Source organism: Neopsephotus bourkii, unplaced genomic scaffold, assembly GCF_033783945.1.
Source record: "Neopsephotus bourkii isolate Nb327-2 ecotype Australia unplaced genomic scaffold, CSIRO-AGI_Nbou_v1 NB_1749, whole genome shotgun sequence".
NCBI classification, from domain to species: Eukaryota; Metazoa; Chordata; class Aves; order Psittaciformes; family Psittacidae; genus Neopsephotus; species Neopsephotus bourkii.
In genome coordinates, this window is record NW_026902223.1 from 2,987,631 (window position 1) to 3,010,321 (window position 22,691).

At 39.0% G+C, this 22,691-nt stretch overlaps 1 protein-coding gene across 5 annotated transcripts in view; it reads right to left on the bottom strand.

The window, feature by feature from the left end:
• The window catches only part of CEP112 (centrosomal protein 112), a 184,197-nt gene that overhangs the window by 126,644 nt on the left and 34,862 nt on the right, over nt 1–22,691 (bottom strand). For all 5 annotated transcript variants that reach the window (XR_009729033.1, XR_009729034.1, XM_061377218.1 and 2 more), the window contains exons 12-17: nt 21,538–21,681; nt 18,657–18,811; nt 18,291–18,420; nt 17,439–17,531; nt 16,231–16,290; nt 13,680–13,759 (exon numbers count right to left, since the gene is read on the bottom strand). Coding sequence is in view for 3 of the 5 variants with exons in the window: in XM_061377218.1 (XP_061233202.1) it covers nt 13,680–13,759; nt 16,231–16,290; nt 17,439–17,531; nt 18,291–18,420; nt 18,657–18,811; nt 21,538–21,681 (662 nt within the window). In the remaining 2 variants the exon portion in view is untranslated. The remainder of the gene's footprint in view (nt 1–13,679; nt 13,760–16,230; nt 16,291–17,438; nt 17,532–18,290; nt 18,421–18,656; nt 18,812–21,537; nt 21,682–22,691) is intronic.

A 22,691-nucleotide genomic window follows, 5' to 3' on the forward strand; every position in this document is an offset into this window, starting at 1 on the left:
AGTTATTTTCGCTTTCTCTGATTGAATTTCGCACGCCTAAACACGGCGTTCGGGGCTTACGACAATACCTCCAGCTTCAAAGTCTGCGTTGACTTGAATGGGTCAGTGCCCGCTGAATAACCCCCTTTTTTAGGCTCACCTTTAAAAGTGCATTGCCCCCTCCCATTTAAATTAATTCCTTTTAGCATTATCATCATCTCCAATTAAAAAAAACACAAAATTATCCCAGTGCCATCTTTGCTCAGACAAGATGCGGGATTATTCACTGCTTGACGTATATCAAAATGCAAAGCAGGGTAACATGTGACATATGGTACCTTCTTAATCTATTAGAAACCCATAATGCTGCAATGCCTATTCAGCCTTTAAAGTAATGACAGATGTTAAATCTTTATGCAATGATATTTCATATTAACAGCCTATACTATCTGACATATTAGACTTGAGACATCAGTTTGGGTTTCTCAAGACATCCAGTTTATCAATAGTAAAGCATGTATAACCTTTTCTGTACATGCACATATATATATCTACAACACATATAGAGACATATATAAACACACATCTGAAAAATGGACACAATCACCACACTGGCACATCACAGATAAAAATCCTGATAGCCTGTAAATACTTAAGGAATCCCATTGTGATTCCTCACATAGAAAACAATCAGGCAGCGATATTAGCTTTCTACTACACGTTTCTATTACCACAGGTCAGTGGAGTTGCCTGACTTTGAGTCAAAACACAGGGGAACCCAACGGTGGTATGGACAATGCTGGTTTGGTACAGAAGACACACTCAAGCAGACCTGTGGCTGACATTTCCATTTTACAGGCAGAGGAAGTACCTTATGCTGAATTTCCCATTTTGACAGAAATTATTTCCATATAAAACAATCTGACACACAAGAGATGGAAAAGACCTGTTAATTCATCTAGTCTGTCACGCTGCCAGCACTGAACCAGCTATTACAGCACTGAGCAAGCCTTTTATAAAGGTCAGGAAGCTGCCAAGCCCAAAGTTACAGCATTCACATCCTCTTCTGTGGTTTTCATACTAGACTTGGACAATGGGACAAAGAATCTTCCATCTTCACAAGGCGTCTGCTTGCAGTGTAGGAAAGCGGGGCAATTCTGTTAGCAAAGAGATCAAAGAGATGCCACAAGCCCTGAGTAAGGATATTACTGTTTACTTTTAGAGCTTTTTCATCATGTGTACTTGAAAAAAATACTTGATTTTGGTACCTTACTCACCGCTGACGGAATAACCGAGACAGGAGGAGACTGCTGGTTTTCTTATAGAAAAAGGGAAATACCTTTCTTACTCAGCAGAAACTGGGGCAAAACAGAACAAAATCCTGCACCACAGTTTTGGTGGTAATTGTTCAGGGGTTTGGGGTTTGCATTCATAGAACACCATCAACAGATTTTCTTCAAATATAGCATCCATCACTCCTCTGCAGACATGCTTTACTTCTACTGCCTCAGCAATGTTATTTTCTAAACTCCTTTGGGGGGGACGCATATCTGTATATTAATTTACCATATTCCCCACTCATTTACGAGACCATAAAAATTATACAGCAAAAATCCAACACCACTAAAATCAACAATGGAAGAATGACCATTTAGGGTTGAAATTTCTACTTTATAGGCCCCGGAAGATCAAAATTGCAAATATAAAAATCCTCAGACATTTCTCAGCATGGGCACACCAACAATGCCCCTAGAGCTAAAAATGAGATGAACTATCCAGTGAGTTAGTTATGCAGCAGCTCCAGCTACAAAGGCATCTGGCTCAATTATTCCCCTGAAACCCATGTACCTGGGAGCTGCTGAACACAGATATGTTTAGGTTTGATACTGTATTACACCGAGCACACCATTCCCATCTCCAACAAAATCTACCACAGGAAAGAATATAGAAACTGGTTCAGCTTCTTATAAGACCTGTGTTACAGCTCAACACCCTGAAAAGAGAAGATGGGATCAGGTTCCCCTGCAGAGCACTGTCCCCATGTGTTACCTTGGAGGGAACACAGAGAGAGGAAATCCTCAGCCTCTCCTCCCCAACATCCTTCATTCAGTTATGAGCACCAGGCAACAAACCTCCCTCCCCACAAACTACAGCTAAGACTTCCAACTCCACACTGGAAACAAAACCTAAAACCTGAAGCTTGTTCAAACATATCCACCCTGGTGTCAAGAGACCTTGGAACGTGTTAGGTTGAGTCAGATGGAAACGCAACAGATCTAAATGTAAAAGGACAATATGTCAGTCCTCGTGCTGTTAGTGAGCCTCCGAATGTATGCATCTTCTTCCTTAGGAATATATGTTTATTTGGAAATATTATGCTGCAAACCTTTAGGAATCGGGTTTTATGCACCTTCCTTTAAGGACTTAATCCCATGAATAAATGCAACATCTCATTATAACCAGGAATAAAACTTCACTTTTCAAGGATGTGGGAGCTCTACTTTCTGTGCAGTCAAGATTTGTACAGAAGCTTAGAAACCACGTACAACAATGGACCCCAGCTCACAAATGTAAGAAAAGCTTTACTTTTTTCCCCAAGACACTCAGCAATGTGCCTTGCATGAAGCACTAAAATATTCACTTTGAAGATTATTTTTTTCAGTTGGACTAGTTGTGGGGCTGAATACAATACAATTACATCACTCAAATCCCCTCAAGCTGAGCCGGCTTGAATATAAAAATAGGGTGAATTTACTCTTTGGCCCCAATTTAAAAAGCAGCAAATTCCCTTTGTTTCAGTGTATAAAGGATATGGCAGCAGAACGAGCAATCTTACACAGCACAAACCATCGCAGTGGAAGTTGACTGTGAAGTCCAGAATTGCAATTTCAGAGAGCAGCACTCTGAAGTGTAGTGATAAATGGAAAATATAAACATCTTACATACTTCCTCTTCATGCTTAATCATAAATATTTTCCTTGCTTCATAAAATGCCTTCCAAGAGATAACAACTAAACCCAGTAAGACATTACACCACTGCGAGTCAAGTTAACGAAACGCAGGGCAGTGCAGTGATTTACAGGAGAGGCTAAATAAACTCAAGCTGTCGCAGCAAATGTGGGATGAACCAGCACTGCTACTCACAGGGTCCTCACTGCTCCCACTATGAAAACAAGGCTTCACCAACAGCCCACAAGAGCAGGGGATGCACCTGCCTTGGTCTCAGCTGCTTTCAACACTTTAGGTTGCATGTAAGCACACACATGCACAAAACGCGTACCTCCGCGAGCTACATGTGGCTAACTTCTGTGGACAGAGTTCCACATCCCATTAGCAAATGCACATCCAGGCTCCCTGTGTGTAGTTTAAAGAGCTTTTGAATGATATTAAAAACAACCAACCGTGAAACTCCTGAGGTTTCCTTGTAAAAATCATACCAGGCTCTAACTCATGAATATGCAAATTCTTTGCCAGGTTTTCCAGTGCTGCTGGCAACAGTGAAAGCCCGCTCATGTCCAAGCAGACTGTTGTTTGCATTGGAGCACAAAAGCAAAGCTTTTCTGGTGAGGATAAGGATAATTTCCAAGGTAAGGATACATTTTGCCACTCAAGAAACTTCTGGAGCTTGTGTTCTGATGGACTCTACATGAGCAAGAGGCTTCAGCTCTTGTCTGGCACTGGTTAGGATAACTCTGGGTTTATCCCTGTAGATAACAATCTTGCTCTATAAGGTTGAAGTATAGGCAAAGAAATGGCTGAGCCTTCAGCCCCACGGATGAAGTGGAGATCTTCAAATAGCAGTCTGCTTTGAAAGGCCAGGCTCTCCTGCAGAATACCCTGACGACCCCGCATTACGTATATGCACTGATCCTATGCATTTAGATTTGCTGCAGTAACATACATCTTTGCCCATTCCCTCCTCTCCTTTCCACATATTAATACTCCTGAGGGAAAATGGCTCACTACCCACCAATCTGCAATCTATTCACTTGCTGGGAGGCAGCTGAAGGAGAATCTTGCTGGGTTTGTTTCTAAACAGCTTTCTGCTTCATTTGTTGACACAAGAAATGGAAAACTGACTTTTTTACTAGTCTGTGTTGAAACAAAATCTGTTATCACCATTTATGTAGTCCACTTAGATTTAAAAGAACACAAAACTGTACAGACATGTGTTCCCAAGGGGGAATACAACTTGATATACAACATCATATGCAGCAATTCGAGTAGCTAAACACAACCTTCACCCAAACATGCACACTCCTCTGATGCAAAAGCAAAACAGTGACAGTTAAGTAACGTCTTCACGTGTAAATTACATATTGTGCCTAAATGCACCCATCTTAGCTGTGGTTAGAGTATCTTACTACAGAGGCAGTTATTACCAGCAAGCAATGAGGAACAACAAGGGCTCTCCTACAACGCGAGCACCCAAACATATGGGGTATGTGCAGAACACTTCTTTTTGGTGTGGAGAGGAAGAAAGACAGTGTGAAGTCATTCAAGCGGAATGATAACTAAACCAAAGCCAGATCAAAGGAACAAAGAAGAAAGACTGAAATGTGAAGCTGAAATATTTATTGCCTTCAAAACATCATCCCTATCCTGTTTGGGCCTTTAATATTTCGAAGTTGTTAGAAAGCATTCTAACTTGTTTCATCATTTCAAAGAAATAAAGGCAAATACATGAAGTAGAGAACAATTTTATCTTTCATACCCCGATTTTAAGTATAAGATGAGCTCGTCTTTATGGGAAAAAGCACAAATCCACAGTTTACAGTTTGCATAACTTGACATCAAAGAGCTGGTCTGCATTCTTTCCAGTAAGCTATAAGGATATTTACAATGCAATTATTAAACTATATGCTTATGTTTAAAATAAATCACAAGATAACATTATTGAAACCACTACTTAAAGCTGTTAATGAATATGGAGTAAATAATGTTCCACGTGTGTAGTTTCACACTTCTGTGAAGTAAGAAGAATAATGCACTACCTTCAAAATTAATGGGTGGCAAATTACCTAGACATTGGTTAAACACACTAATAATTATTATAACTATTTCTCATTATAATAATGACGGGGTACTGTTGTGCTAGGTGCTATGCAAACAGAATAAAACCAGCAACTGCAGAATGATGAATGAGATGCGGGTTAAAAGGCTGGGTGAGTGATGTAAATGTGGCTGGAAAGGAAAACGTTATGATTTTGCTCAGCGCTGCAGAAACTGCCTCCAAGATTTAGATATACCACATACATGAAAGGCCACAGAGGCTCAGTTATCAAGAGAGGAGGATTAGAACAGAGATTAATAGTCATGGCTTTCACATGATGAGATGAGCTAAACTGCAACAAGGAGAACATGGGGGGAGAGAGACAGCTACAGATGATGGGTCAGAAAGGAGGAGACAAGATGGTCATTAAAAGGTGGATCAGAAAGTCAGCAGCACATTTACTGAGTAGATTCATGAGATACCCAGAGAAGAGGTGCAAAGAAAAAAGAGGGATCACAGAGCACTGCCCCGGCACAGAAAGCTGGAGGGAGACTAAAATAAACCATCTGAAGGGCAAACTATGGGAGAGATCACCAGGCAGAAGAGAGCCAGGCAAGAAGAATCACATCACACTAACAAAAACCAGCCCAAGATGAGTGACAGAGCCAACAGCAGTTGCAAATCAAAGACAAAGAGGTTGAAATAAGACTAGTGAGATTGTTAAGGAGGTACAAGGCTACAGTCTTCATTCTGTCACTCTATATATTTAAGGTAACTATTTTTATGGCTAAAATAATTGTACCGTTATAGTTTAGGATTCAGAATAATAATATCCAAGCTGTAATGGATAATAGAGTAACTCAGTGCTGAGGAATGATGGGTGAGCTTATCATCTCTTTCTAGGAGGCCGGCATGGCCTTTAAATGTACTGCACTGAAGTTAAAAGATACTCGAATGTGAAAGGGCAGCCTTTTGGAGCAATGAGGGAACAATTCCAATTAACTGAAGCCCCTAACTACATTAATTATTAGGATAGAAATTTACAGCAGTGAAGTTTTACATGATACACTGCTGCTGTTCATCTCACAAGGCAATGCTTTCCATTTCATGAAGCTATATACGTTCTATCGAGCCATTTTCCTAGCTGATATCATTAAGAAGATGTCAAATGACATCTCTATAACCATCTTGAGGGACTTAACGATCCCATAGACATGGATTAAAAATCAACTGTTACTTTTCTTGTTACCGCTGGGGCTTTCCTTTGAATACATATTTCATTATTGCCAGGAGGTCTCCAGAGAAACTGGTGAAAGAAAATGAAAGGCTGTAAATAGTTAATAGAACACTTTATTTGTTCTTTTAAGTGAGACTATTAAATAAAGCTACCGCATTTTTTGGTCCTCTGTTCATGCTTTACGTCGTGCCCCCCGGAGTGAGGGTTATGTCAGCATGGTCACCACTGCTCAAGGAATGTTCACAATATGCTGGAAACTTTGACTGGTTTTGCCCTAAAAGGTTTCAGATGCTGGAGCCGAGCACCAAGTGGGGAACAGCTGGGTGTTTTTCCACTGATTCTTACAGGAGGGGGAAAGAAAACCCAACCAAAACCACACAACTCTGCTTTAAAGAGTCAAACGACATCCACATTCCTCAGCCACTTAACGCTACCCCTGGTTTCAAATCACAAAGTTTGCTTTCTTCATCATGCTGCAACTGTTCTAACGAGACAACACTGAGCGTTTTACTGAAAGAGAAGGATGAACACAACGAACATGAGCATAAGCTCTTAACAGTGTTCTTTATTGCAACATTTGGAATTAAAGACAATGCCTTCTCGTATTTCTTTAAGTATTTCCGGCTTTAAATAGTAATAGCTTTTCCATTCCTACAAGAATTCCTCCACACACAAATACCTCATTTTCAAGGAAAAATGGAAGTAACTAAAGGACAAAACAGCTCCACTTGGGCAATTATCCTAAAAATATTAACAACAGCAGTTCTTCAGAATCTGGATGCAGCTTCGAGGAACAAGGAAGGAAAAAAAGACATTAATGAATTAGCTTGTGGTTCAAGCTATGACTCCATTTAGTTACTTATTGTTGTATTGATGATTATCATGCAGTTGTATTTTTCACTGTGCATGGCCTTCATGACATACATCACTACAAGAAGTCCATACAATACAACCCATGCAATAGGATTCTGAAGAAGCAGCTGTTTAAAAATAAAGCTCTCACAGGGTTTGGTAAAACCAAATTCCCCAGGTCCACTGTAAATCAAAGGGTTTCAAAAATATAACCTCCGTATATCCTGAAAAGTCCAAATTTAACTTTATTAAAAATGTTGGGATCCAACAATTATGCAGCTCTAAGCTGCAAAACAAAATGAAGTTTTATTCACTTCTGCTTATTCTATCTCCTTCTGCCATCTATCTTCACACTTTATCCTTGCCTTCATCTGTTTCCATCTTTATTAGCTCAGAAGCACCATATGCACCATTTATTTCCCTCAAATTCACATACCCTTACTTCTTTTAAATTGCCCCTTTTATGATCTAAACTTGAGACCGCTTCCTATTGTCCTGTCTCTTGTTAGCTGGGAGAAGATACAGACCCTCTCCTGGCTCCATCCTCCTGTCAAGGCACTTGTAGGGAGCAATAAGGCCACCCCGAGCCTCCTCTTCTCCAGACTGAACCCCCCAGGTCCCTCAGCCGTTCCCCATCACACTTGTGCTCCAGGCCCTGCACCAGCTCTGCTGCCCTTCTCCAGCCCCTCAATGTCTCTCTTGTAGTGAGTGGCCCAGAACTGAACACAGGATTCGAGGTGCAGCCTCACCAGTGCTGTGAAAGCTGTATTTTTAGGAACTGCTGTAAAAATACAGGTCTGGTAACAGACAGGAGCAGCTTTGCTGGTTTCTGGGAAGTTTCGCCCCTCTTTCTTCCCCAGAAGAGTTTGAAACAAGTTCAGATGAGGAGCAATGGGGAAAAGGAGCGGTGCTGCCAGCTTCTTATGGAAACAAACAATTTTATTAAGTGACTTTCGATAAAGCAGCTGCTAAACATTTGCTCTGTCTCATCACCACTTGCAAAGGGCTCAGAGTTGGCTGCATGGGCAGGTTTAAAAGGCAAAGATTGAGAGGAAGAAGGCTGTGAAGTATTTAACTGTAGATAGTGCACCCGCACTCCTTGATGCTTCAGTGGTCCACTACAACATCTGCACCTGCAGATGTAGCATTTCATTTCTCCTAACATGGCTTTTTGAAAAGGTGTTTCCTTCAATCACACTACAGACTAGAAGAGTGTGAACTCAGGAAAGCTGTATTTCAGTAGCACACATCAATGAATACTTCATTACAACACATGCAAACCAAAAAGCTTTAAATCAGATCCCATCATTATTCCCAGCATGTTAGAACCATCACAACCATTATCCTGAGCAACCAGCAGAGGCAGCAAGGTCTGTGCTTCCCTGCAGGTGACAGATAAGAGCCTCAACTTTTACATATGTTTATAATTTAGTCCAAAATCTCCATCTCAAGATGGACAAACTTCATACTTCTATGCAGTCATAAAGGTATTATGGACTCCAGAATGGAAGTGGCAAAACTAAACCACATTACAACTGAGGTGGTCTAAATATATGCTGTATTAACACTTCAAAACCTATTTATTTCTACAACCAAGTCTTCCCTTCTTTATTGTTTCATCTCTAGTTTTTTATATATTATTACTAATAACATATAAATGGACTTCAAACTAACTGCTGTAAACCAAATGTTTCCTCCTGTACACCCGATACCCTCCCTGCTGTAGGTCAGGCTGGCAGCTATACCTCGAACACTGATGGTGTACATAAGTGCTAATAATGTACATGGCCATTCTGCTCTTTCTTGGGATTGTAAAAGAGATTTTTACCTCTGATCTTAAGCAGCAATGGTCTAAGTCTCTCTGTTAACCAGCAAATAAAGGAGGCCAGCCTTAAAGTACACACACTTCTGCTGTCTGCAGATAATGCCACAGAACTGTGATGCTTCCATGGGAAGCTTTGGGATCATTGCTGTGAACACCACCCCAACATTAACTTCTGAATGTTGAAATTGTGAATGCATTAGAGACTTATCTCCAGGATACTTACGGAACAGGTACTGTCATTGGTGTTTCATGAAACTACTGCTGTTTTCACAGTGACAAGGAAGACTGTTCTCTGTGCCTTACTATGCTATTTTGGAACCCAAAGAAACAGTAAAAAAGGAAAGATATTATTCTCATGAAAATAGAACCTTCAATATGCCTTCAAACCGTTCTATAGTCAGAGAGCTGGAGGTCATCGTCTGTATTTTGAAGGCTAATGGCAACAAAGGTCAGTTTTTAATGCTACATCTGTTGAAGAGAGACAATTAATACTGTGATCTACATCAAACTGAATAAGGCATTAGCAGCTCAGAACATTTGCATCTTTTTATGACAAGTTAAATGCCCCTTTTGTTTAGTAATCAAGACAGATATTTACTAAATCCTCCTACTTACAGACACAGCAGGTGTCTTGATAGCCAGAGATCAAGCAAAGCAGGTCTAAACTGAAGGGAGCTTACCCACTGAGACATTTTAAGCTTGATAGAATTATTGCTAAGTGATAAACACTACAGTCTAACCTGATTTTTATTCTTAACACAGTTCTTTATTGTCAAAAGCAGCCATTTGTTAAGTCTTTAGGAAAACTGCATAAATCTGCTGCCTGCAATACAACAGTTGGGAACAACACTCGAGTTTGGATCAGGTAAGTAAAGCTGTTTCCACGATGATCACTGAAATGGAAACGAGTAAAAATGGTTAAAGAGCCTCTAACATACATGTCCTTGCCTTATTTTTAAACCACATCAAGACCATACCTATTTGCAGTTCCTTAAATAAAGCCACAGGTCTCTAAGCGCCTACACTTCAGTTCTTCCATAACATGGGAAATATTTCCCTACAGCTCAGTAAATAAAATTATGAAAAATCAGATATTAAAAATACAAGCAACTTAAACATATTTAATAAACAGGTGTCCACATTTCACAGAGCAAGACACAACAGCTCATGCTGAGAGCTACTCCGCGTAACAGTGATGTATCATGTCAACTAGGGCTTTTCTTTCTCTTCCATGCAGTTTCTTCTGCAACAAACGGGTACAGGGTTTCTTTTTCTTACTGTCTTTTCCTGTTGCATTCAACCCACTCTGCACAACTACAATGAATCGCACACATTGTAATGTAACTATACCTCTTCATTTCCTACACCCCTAACTTAAAGTAGAAGGGAGAAGAACCACAGAGATGCAGCCTATTTGTAACCCACATTAAAACTCTCATTGACCATTTTATGCAACCAAACTAGAGGGATCAGAGAAACAACCTTCCCCTCCCAATAATTGCACAGAAACATTTTAGGAACACTTTGTTAGTACATAAATGCAGTTTAAATGACATTCTAGAAAAATCCTTGCAGCACTTCTAGTAACTTCTGTTATTAGGCACTGCCTATGACATGCATTGCTCAACTAAACAGGAAACTTATACCTACAAGTCACCCCCAACAGTCATGAGGATTAGAGCAATTCTTTCACAAACGATGTGTTTTTGACAGCTTTTCTACCATAAACTTCAGAAGAAGAAAAAGAAACCCTTCCATAAACTATGGAAACCACTATTCAGCATTAAAACTCTGGCAACACTGGGGCTTTTCTGAAGTGAAAGATACTTTCAGAAATAGGGATTTTACTATTCCACACGATGTCTCAAATCACTTTCATTATGCATCTCTGTGGAGATGTTTGAAACTGCAACAGCGCTGTTTGCTGTCACACCACTGGAAAATAATGATAATAACAAAAAAGCCAACCCACTAAAATACCTGCCACTTCCCTTTCTGTGTGCTTGCAGCTGACTAGCTGCTCAAGATAGAATCCTGTGGCCATTTCAGAATCAAAGTGCATTCAGATCAAAGTGGTTTATGAGAAATCACTGATGCACCTACTGGGTTCTGAGCTGCAATTCCACAAGGCATCGTTTCTATTGAAGATGGTGAACCATATTTTCACCCACGTCAAGGAAGATGAGGTTGTTTTATTTTCACCCATGTCGAGAAGAGAAGGTTGTGTTCTAAAGGTTTACTGCATCTGCCTCAGCTTGTAATTACTTAATTCCATTCCACAAACAGGGAAAGAAATACAGCAAAACAAAGCATTTTCACATAAAACACTGGGTCTTATGAATTCATATTCATAGCAAGAGACTGTTAAAAGGACTAATTTTGTAGTAATGGGGAAAAAGAAGCCATACGGAAGTCATCCATTTCTGACACTAAAATACTACACTTGTTATCTATTATATATATCCTATATAAGCATATATAAAATCTTAATGTTGTCCAGAACTGTTGGTACTAAATTAATGCCTTGGTTTCCAGAAAGTGTGCCTTGCAGGATTAGCAGTTCCCCTGTACTGGGCACACGAGTCTCTTCTTAAGTCCTGTGTGCTGACAGATCAGAACTGTACAGATGCAAGACCCCAGGGGTTCTGCACCAGAGTTGAAATGTGAAAGAACCAGACAGCTGAATATATGCTGGGCTTAGACTAGGGCACTACACCTCTATAAATACAGTAGTTTTCAGCTTCAGGAACACAAATCCACCGTGATGAGTCTGACAGCTTCTGCCTCCATCCAGACAAAAACACATGAAGCTATTTTTTATCTATTCAATTACAAAATGATTACTTATTAGCATTACTAATTCCATTACTAATCTTAAAACTAATCCCAAATCAATGCTAGAAAACCAATCAAAAGAACAGTAGTATAGATTCACTATTTACAAGTAACTCCAAAATTAAAACATTTTCCATTTTAAATTAGGAGAGTGATATATCATTTAATATCAGAAATCACTACAATATTTCCAACACCTTGAATCAGTAAAATAAAGTAAGCCTAAAACTGCCATAGGACATGGAAGCAGAGATGGGAAAGTACTCTACAATATGAGTGGAAGCAGCTCATATTAGAAGACACTTTGAAAACTGGGAATTCACATTAATCACTTGCTTCAGGAACCATTCTAGACACAGCTTTAACCTGTCACAAAGCCTCCAGGACTGACCCATCCCCAGTTTTGGCCAAAGGACCCACTCACACCAAGCACAAGGGCTGGCCTCTGCCAACATCGTCTTCATATGTGGAACCTGAAGCACCCACCAGGAAACTGGGCTCTTGAAACTTTAATGTTTCAAATCCTTTTCTAACCCATACATTAAAAGTATGCTTATTTATACCTCAGGAGTATCTGAAATGCATGTGGACCTCCTCAGCTGTCTACAACAGCTTCTCAGTGTGGTGCTGTTAACTGAAACTAAGTTCAAATCCACAGCGCACTAACGCACTTCACAGCTACTTGACTGATGAGGAGTAGAACCATGTTCATCCTGCACTGAGAGCACCCACATGAGGAATAAATTCTGAGCAGCCAATGGATTGTAAAGTCAGACTTACTTTATTAACTGAAGTGCAAACTGACATGTTATTGGAAAGATGTGGAAGGTAATTTATGTGACTATTATCAACAAATCAGACATTAAAATACTAAAAGATTAAGTTCAGCTGATAACAATTCAATTTCCCTAAAATTATAAATAATTGTCAGTGTAAAGAATTTACAGATTAAAAGCTAGAGATTTTATTAATGTCTGCAGTGATTTAAGATAGCCTCTATTTATGCCAAATACCTAAGAGATTATAGAAATAAAGGAATACAGACTTCAGCCCTGTGACTTTTATTGAATAAAAGTATCTTCGCAGTGCCTCTATCAGCCTAGATAAGATACAGCCTAATACTCAGCTGAATAGTTCTAGCAAATCACTTCTGGTTCCTTTCAGAATAATCTGTTTTCCCTAAAAATTATTTCTGTAACTTTGAATTTAAACTGGCTGAACATATGGAAATAATATTTTACATAATCGAAATGGAAGCAGCGTAACAAGAGTGGATCTTGTTGTAAGTGCATCTGCTGGATGTAAACCACTCCTCCGCTCAGAAAACATCAGGCTTGTTGTGTCCTGATTAGATTTTTAATGTACAAGGTCAGCAAAAGAGCTGTTCCAAGTTACTTAATGAAAAGTGTCTTCTGTTTGCTGCGGAACGTTTTTGAGGCCGAGCCACATTTGAAACACAAGTTTTCACACACAAAGTGGATATTGCAGAGGAAAAATCTACTTTAAAGGTCTAATTTATGGATATAAAAAACACCCCCCCCAACATAAAATACTAAACCAAATTAAAATATAACTGAAATAAATACATCTTTAACATTTCCCTTCCTCTAAAATCATCCAAAGCACCAAGTCTTCAGTTTGGATTCTTTGCCTACTCTGTATCTACTCTCAATCGAAGCTGGCTTCATTCATCTGATAAGGCAAGACCCACTGACACCACCGACTCCCATTCTGGTTTACTGCTACCACTTGAGAGCCCATAAATCTGGGTGCCTCGGTTCTTGCTTTACTCTGTTAATTTTTATGGCTGACTAGAACCCTGAAGATGCAGCTTTACGATGGGACAAGAACCCAGACAAATCCCAGGCAGGCTGTTGGGTAAGACAGAGCACAAGTTTAGGTAATAGATTGGATTAAAAAGTTGGGGATAGTTCAACAACTATTCCATATTCACTTACTTCAACGTCTCTTCCAGTTTGCGGATTTTCTTCTGAGCATCCCCTCTTTCTTTATCCAGATCATTCCGGATGCCATGAATCTACCATTGAAAGGAAAAAAACCCCGTATTTTAGCTAAAACACAGTCAGATCTGAAAATGAAGTTATTTTAAATTACAAAAACCTATTTATTTTTGATATTTTTTTGCATGGATGCAGACAACCACGCTTACATTCCTAACATAAAATGCACAAATAAGAATTAACAGAGACGAAGCATGAAAATACAGCAAATACAATTGTTCTTGTCAAAGTGAGTATTATCCTCTACAATAAAGAAATACCAGTAATGACATAAAACAGATACGTATAGGAAAGCACATAGAAAAATGCCTAAAAATAATGACATGTATTCCTTATGGTGCAGAGTTCCTACCTACCAATTTGTGAATACCCAAAGCAAAGTACTTTTTCTCCATTGTTTCCACAATAAGAGTACCAAACATAATGACAGTAATTAACTTTGCTTTAGAGTCATACTCAAGCATTAACTATCTGAGGGTAGATACTCTAAGAAAAGTAACACTCTGAGGAAAAGTGGTTTACTACTAATGAAGTCCTGCCCCACTGAAATCAACCCAGAGTGCTGGAATCATTATATAAAGCCTTTAATTCTGTGTAGTCAGAAGTGTCAGAGTACAGTCATCCACTGCAAAACCAAATGTAGAGATTCTTTGCTATGAGCAGCTCCCTGTAGGTGTTTATTACACAGAATACTTGGTTTGAAAGAGCTTTGAGCCCGATGGGCTGCCTATAAGTAAAGAAGGTACTGCCAAACCTGGTATAATCCTATATATTCAACAGCTGGCTCGAGAAGGGCTCTCAGGAATAACGTGTCCCTGTTCTTATCCTTAGCTCAGTGTTTGGAAAACAAGTGGTAGATTATTTATAAAAAGCAGGTGTTTCCTTGGCTTGTAAAACCATTCAGTTTAACTGGTTCCTGATTCAGCAGATAAGGACACTGAATCAAACAGTGACATTTAGGGTTACTACCTAGTTTTTGTTTGATGTTTAAATATCCTAGCAGGCAATAGCCACTGTAGACTAATAAAGATTATTAGATAATGGGTAGGTTCTTAAGCGAACAGATTGCACCAGAGACTTCACTACTCCTTTACTTGAGGGCAAGCTTGTTTTAGTATTTTATGGGCCAATCCACATTATTTTATGGATTTATATCCCTAGATTCTTCCCATGTATTTTTTTCTCCTCCTTTCTCAAAGATTTGCTTTAGAAAACACAGTTGCATCACAGTTGCAACTCGGTACCTGTCCTTACTGCTGTAGAAGGATCACTGACATGCTCTTAGCCCATGCTATGTACCATCCTTCCAAATGATCCTCAAACCTCAGTCAAGATTCACACGGGACAGGCAGCACTGCAGCAGGTAGCATGGATGCCTCCACCTCACTGCCCAGAACTGTGAAGTTTAATAGTCTAGATGTGAGCAATTTGATAGCATTTGGACTTGGTGCCTGCAAATATCACCAGTCACTTTTAGTCTGTACTTATCTGCAGTGGAAGTGATGTATTGCAATAAACCAGTATCTACTAAACTACAATAGCCAGAAGATATCAAAATTATACTACTATATCTTTATTTTGACCTGCAATATTATTAAATCCTAGGCTTTTAGTGAGCCAACACTCATAAAAAAACCTGACTTATCTAAAAAGACAAATGAAGGCTAAGACCAGACCAAAACATATCTTGGAATGAAAAAGTATTTGAATTCAAGTAAGCAGAAAGCACTAACTCAAACCAAAATCTCACAATTCATGCTGCAAATGCTATTACCAAATGATGAGTAATGACCACAATTCATTATTTTATGTTATAAAATTACATTTGGAAATGATATGTTTGTGTAACATCCTTTCAATTAAACAGGCATCCAACGCACCCTCTTTTGCACGAGTTCAATGTCACTAAAATGGAAGTTTAATTTGAAACCTATTGATGTTTGAAGTCTAAAAGAGTACACAGTATTTGTAAAGTGCATTAAGATGAAGTGGGTTTGATGAAAATTCAGTTTCTTAGTTTCAGCTTCTGATGTTAAAACAATGCATGTTGACAGTACTTAGGGAACACATTCAAATCATGGAGGAGTATGGAAGAAAGATATATTGTGGAAAGGACATAGGAATACCCACAACAGGTCAGGCTAAGTTCAACGTAGTTCATTATCTTTCCTCTAGCAGCAGTTAACATCAGCTGCCAAAATGAGTGTGTACAAACAGGCCAGGCTCACAGTGGCACATCTTTGGTAAGGTTCTCCCAGCCTCCAGTGGTTGACAGCAGACTCCCAGCCTCAGAGGCGATACCTCTGTCTTTAGAGAGCTCGACTTAAAATCCTCCTTGAATTACTCCAATTATCTTTCCAACCCATGTAAAATGTTTAGATTCCAAAATGTACTTCTTGAGGCATTTCAGAATTTCAACCTTCAGCTTCCGTATACCAAAAGAAAATGGAAATATGGCTAAGATGGTGTATTTTCCTGATAACATTACCTGTTTTTCATACACACGCTCCAAGTGAAGTTTCTCCTGTTGAAGCTTGTATTCTTGATCCTGCAAGGGAAGAGATATGATTTGTCTATTTAGAATACACACTTTCCTTTCATTTCAAAGTAGTCATTAAACACACACATATTTGCTATTGTATAGAACTGTCCATAAAAATTCATAAGCCACTTTATATCATTAAAGACTTTTGACATACAAATTAAAACAACAGCAAAAATATCCACATGTAACAAAACTATCTTGAAAGTCGTGATTCATGTTTTCTAAGGAGAAACAGCAACTTGCTCTCCTGAGCTATTAAAATGACATTCTGTACTACAGCTGTGAAACGAAAGGCACGGGAGGAAAAGTAGATGCCAAACTGAAACAGGATGGATACATGATATGGATGTGGAACTCATTAGCCTGAGATAGAAGGATTCATTTAAAAGCCTATAGGAAGAATGAATATTGAAGTGAACTGTTAAATAGCAAACAAAAAGTTAAACTATTTTGAGACTTACTTTAAAAATGTTTAAAGTTTAGGAAAAAAAAAGAGATATGCAATTCTTTGATATGCTTCCCTATAATATTTATATACCTTGATATTGATTTAATATGTGCATGAAGACCTCATAGCAGCCTTCTGGTATCTGAAGGGGGCCTACAAGGGTGCTGGGGAGGGACTCTTCACTAGGGACTGTAGTGACAGGACAAAGGGTAATGGGTTCAACCTTAAACAGGGGAAGTTTAGATTGGATATAAGGAAGAAGTTATTTACTGTTAGGGTGGTGAGGCACTGGAATGGGTTGCCCAGGGAGGTTGTGAATGCTCCATCCCTGGCAGTGTTCAAGGCCAGGTTGGACAGAGCCTTGGGTGACATGGTTTAAAGTGAGGTGTCCCTGCCCATGGCAGGGGGTTGGAACTGGATGATCTTAAGGTCCTTTCCAACCCGAACTATTTTATGATTTTATTCTATGAATTACAACAAGTAGTTAAAAAGTTCTCTGCTTTTACACACAGAGTGACGTCTTAGTCATACTTTTTATATCAACTTTTAAGCATGAGGTGGCACTTTATCTATTTCTTTGAATTAAACACATGAAGATGCATGTTATATATAAGTGCATTTTAGTAAGGCCATCTCAGCATTCAAATCACTGGGACAAGTGAAAAAGAGTTTTTCATTCCTGAGGAAGAAATTCAGGACTCACCCTCAGCTGTTGCTGTCTTTGATGTTCTGAATCTTGTAGCTGTTGTTTTAATAGAGCTACACTACGCTGTAATTCTTCAATTGCATCGGATGCCTGCAGGGATTTAACAAAACCAGGAACTTGTGTTGCATTCCTCATTGGCCTCACAGATACATCTTTAATGAGCTTACATTTATTTCTCAAAGGTGCCTGGAAACTGGAAAAAAGTATCAAATTGGGAAAAACCCCACATGTACGAGTTTACATCTCTGGATATGTCACTTGTGGCCACCTGGTTAACTTAGAAATGTGAACAAAACCACTAGAAATAGACAATAATAAAACACCCTTGGCACTAACAACTGAAAGAAGGAAAGAAAAATACCTTGGAAATGAAATGGAGTAAAGTAGCATCGAAGCTCCCAGAATTCCAGTAAAAAAATGCAAAAGGCCCCATCTGTCCTAGGGCTCTGAGGATTGGCAGATTTAAAACACGAGCCTTTTCTACAAGCATTTACCTTGAAAATCGCATTAAATATACACCATATATCTACCTGTGCATATTGGTGGATATCTGGACTTTCTAAAGAAGCACACAAACAAACCCAGTGCATTAACTGTCCCTTATCTGAATCAGCTATGGAAATATCACCTGTATGTAGTTATACACACACCAGAATTGTCAGACAACTTCAGATGATTTTTCAGTCACATTTGGGAATAAAAAAGTAAATCACAATTTGTTATTTAAACTTACGCCCATGAATAACTTCGGGAACTGAAGAGTTCCTTGGATTTATTCATAAGCATCACATTTCTATTGAAGAGACCACTTCAACAACATTTTAATGCCTGTTACATGTGGAAGCATACCTTAGCTGCAGAGAGAGCATGTTCCTGCTTTATAAAATTTATATCAACATCATATTTACTTTGTAGTTGCTGAATGTTCTTCTCGTATTCCTGTATAATATGGTCCTTGTCTTTCTGAAGGGAGCTGTGCCTACAAGTAGTGAGCAAACAGAATATGGAAATTGCTTTCATATTTTGGCATTTTACCTGCTCAGTATGAATTCTAGAGTATGTGAGCCTGCCTGCAACTGCTTGTTGTAGCAGAATGGAACACTTATAAATAACGGAAGGATAACATCCTCCTTCCAGTGGTCACTTGGGTCAGTTCCTAAATGAGTTTTACATCAACTAATACAAAGTTAAAACCAGCAACAGTCAATGAATTACCTTGCTTTTGCTTCCTGAAGTTCAGAGCACAGCACCTGGTAACGCTGTTCTGCATCAGCCTTTTCTTGAGATAACTTTTGACGCTGCACATTACTATTTTCAGCCTCCACAGTCAACTGCTGGACACGAGCCTCCAGTTCTTTGACAGTCTGGTTCTGAAAGAGCAGGTTGAGAACACCAGAACAAATTAGGGGATGCTCCTGTTGTTATTCAGTAGCCTAAAGCAAGAAGGTTCTTTGGTGGTCCAGAGGCACAAGAGTTACAACAGCAGGAGTGTCATCAATCACGACCATAAATTCCATGTTGTATATAAATACATAAATCTTCAAAATACGGAGGTCTATTCCCCCCTGTAAAGTAAAAAATCTTCCTCCCCAAGCAGAAGAATGTGTGCAATTGATTTCTATATTCCTACTCTTTTAAAATGGGAGGCACAACAGACATTTCTAAGGAAAAACCGCAACGGATGCACATAAAGCATTCTTAGACCTCCCATGAACCACAGAGTGTGTTATCACTAGCACACCCTAACACAACCTGCATGTGGGAAGGGGTACTTGAGGAAAAATATATATATATAAGTTTTTACTGATTGTTATGGTGATGAGCAGCTATAAAAGTCACCTAGGAAACATATTAAACTGTTAAAGTCAGTTAAAACTAAAGTCAGTTATTAAACTAAGTCAGTGAAATCTGTAGCTTTCGTGCTGAAATATTCTTCAGAGTACTTTTACAACTACTGTAGGTTTATAGACATAAAAATAACATATCTTAAATTCCTAAACTAAAACAAGGAGCAATGCACTCAGGTTGCTGAAGAATGATAGATTTTAAACAACTGCATTTATGTGCACACTTTGGAAAAACCACATCCAAGGACGTAAACTAAAAGATACTGTAATATCTGCTGTGGATTCGGAGGATGTAAGAAGGTTGTAATACAAATGCTGCATTCACAGTGCAAATGTTACCGAGTAGTGTTTGAAATCAATTAACAAATATTAACTATATCCACTGATCATCTTGTAAGGTAAGTGTATTGCCTCCATTTCATTACTAGAAAACAAGTGTTGTGCATAATCTGCATCAGGACTGGGAGTGCATTCCCTCAAGTGTCTGCTGGTTTACCTTTCCCTAAGCTACTTCTTCCCATCATTTGTTCAATTACAGTGATTTCCTTATGATGATTTAAAAACATCTGTTAAAATGTGCATTTTTTCCCCAGAACTTCATCCTGTAACATAAACCATTTCAACATGAGCAGAATGAGGACAGGCAGGTAGCATGAGGTTACTACTTCCCATTCTTCCCTACATTTATGTTAATAAGCATGGAAGTGAAAGAACTCCAGAGCTGGAGTCAAAAACTAAGATGCAGCTGCCCTTCCAGGATGTGTCATAGTTATTTTTACATCAACAAAGGTCCAAAGGGAAGTGGGACAGTGTTTTCACCCTCTGTTAAAGTAAAATCAAAACTCAGTGCCTCAATTGTCACATAGCATCACAGAATGGTTTGGGTTGGAAAGGACCTTGAGACCACCCAGTTCCAAACCCCAATAAGCACGGAACTGTTAAATGAGCTTGGGCTAATGCAAGAACCTCACACAGCCAGAAAGGTCACCTGAACTTCACCAACTGGCTTAAGATACTTCAGAAACAGTGCAGCAAAGTTTTCCATCACTGCAAAGCCAGCTGCAGGGTGGGGGTTTGGCTGGGATTTTTTTGCGGTTTGGGGGCTTTTTTTGTCTATTTTGGGGGTGGGGGGTTGTTTGGTTTTTTTTTTTTTTTTAGAACAAATAAAAAAAAGCAAGCAAGTAAGAAAAGTTATACCTAACACGTTACCAAACATCATAATTCCTTCCCAGCCCCCAGCCCTCGAGGAAGTTAATACATGTTCAACGCACAAACCCCTGCTTATCACTCCTATGGTATTAAATAGTTCAGGCAATTTCAGTTGCTAACAGCACTGGCATTCTCAACAATGTGAAACTCTGAACAACGGAACTCTGAAATACCAACAAAACCACCAAAAATCAGGAGAGAGAAAGAAAGAGAAGAGAGAAAAAAGAAAACTAATTTCCAGTGACAGACTCGTCTTTCATCTTAAGCCCTGCCTTGAACTCTACCTTGTTTAATTATTAAATCAGAAGCTGCTCAGCAAGATCTGTCTACTTTTGATGGTTCTTAAATTCAATCCTGCTGACAGACTGTGTCCATTTTCCCTCTGTATTTACTGTTACCTATGCCATGATCTGAATGCTAATTTTTGAATACAACATTCATTAATAAAGGAATAAATTTTATTTGACATCGTCTTTCCGCTCATCCCATTTTCTTCGTACCTCATCCTCATAAAAAGTACAGGATGCTTTCTTGAGGATACCTGTTAATTTTTTGCCTTTTTACAACATTTATAGACCAGGCAGAAAATCCTGCTTACACATTTCTAATTATTCTAGGAAAGAAATGCAATAAATTGGAATAATGCAATAATTATTAAAATATGGTTTATTTGCTCTTTAATCTACCAGAAGCATTTGATCACTCAAAGAGGAGGTCATAAGTAAGAAGTCACATGTACTTACGAAAACAGCCGTACTATCTACATCCTTATTTATAACTTGAATCGAAGCCAGTAAGAAATGCTAGTCCCTCAGCACAAACACATATCTGAGCAACATTCACTGAAGGGCTGTACTTCAATGAGTTTTACCTGGGAGAAAATCATTGGTTGGATCAGCTTCCAGGCCACTGCTCTCTCCCAACAGAGAACAACTGCACTGCACTACCAAAACCACTCTCAGCCCAACAGTACTTACATACACAAGTCATGAAATGTGCACATTGCACAAGACACTTGCTATTGTGACATATTTACTTACAGTTGACTTTATCTGTTCCAAATAATCTTCCTCCATCTTGTCAAGACGAGTGTTGGTGTCCTCCAGCAGCTCCTGCATATCTTCTGTGTGCTTCTTCTGGATATTGAACTTCTCCTTTTCCATTTCAGCCACTGCATTGTGAAGCTGCATCACAAAAAATGTTAGGAAATAAGGGGTATATAAAACCAGCATTCATAAATATTGTATTATTATAGTATAGAAACAGAATAACGGAGAAGCAGAGTCTACAACAAAACTAGATCATTGTCTCACTAAATAGGTCTATTATGACTCTACGAAGCAGTTATTTAGGAGTATGAGCAAGTCATAGAATCATAGAATAGCTTGGGTTGGAAGGGACCCTCAAAGGTCACCTAGTCCATACCCTCTGCAATGAGCAGGGACATCTTCCACTAGATTAGGTTGCTCAGAACCACATCCAGCCTGGCCTTGAATGTCATTTAAACGTGTAAGTAATATTCAAATGCATAACTTAATCCATACAGAATGCTAAGCCACATTTTTGCCACTCTGATACACAGTTTGCTTGCATATTTTAAACTGAACACCAATGGGTGTTGCACAAAATTAACGACTTTCTATTACAGAAACACTAATACTCTCCCCACTTACTCACATTGGTGGTTTATCTGCCTCTCAATTTGTAAGAAGCTGGAGAGCCCTGGCCATCTACTTGTCTAATAAAAGGATTATTTTTGTCATTACTAATGCTTGGTTTATATTCTAAACACCAGTGGCCTCTCTTTCTAGTTAAGCAGCCTTAAATCAAAGTTGTCTGTCTAAACAATAGTAAAGAATAATGTCACGTGAAATTAGCATACAAAACTTGTCTGGGCATTGGTTGTGTAACAGCTACTGTGTGTTTCTCAAGTTCCTAACAAATCCATTTCAGAGCTGAAGGCAAAAACTGCAATATGGACTCTAAAAGCATCTTTCTAAATGCACTGCTAAAGTCAGGTTAATTTGCACAAATATAGAGGTTTCCCTCCAACACATGGAGAAGCAGAAAGTTACTCATTACCCTGCCTACTGCCAGAGCAAAGGATTTTCATCATGTAGAGTTCTGGAGGTGTCTGTGAAGCTGGACCATGATTTAACAGACTTCAACAGCGTGAACTGAACATAGAAGCTTT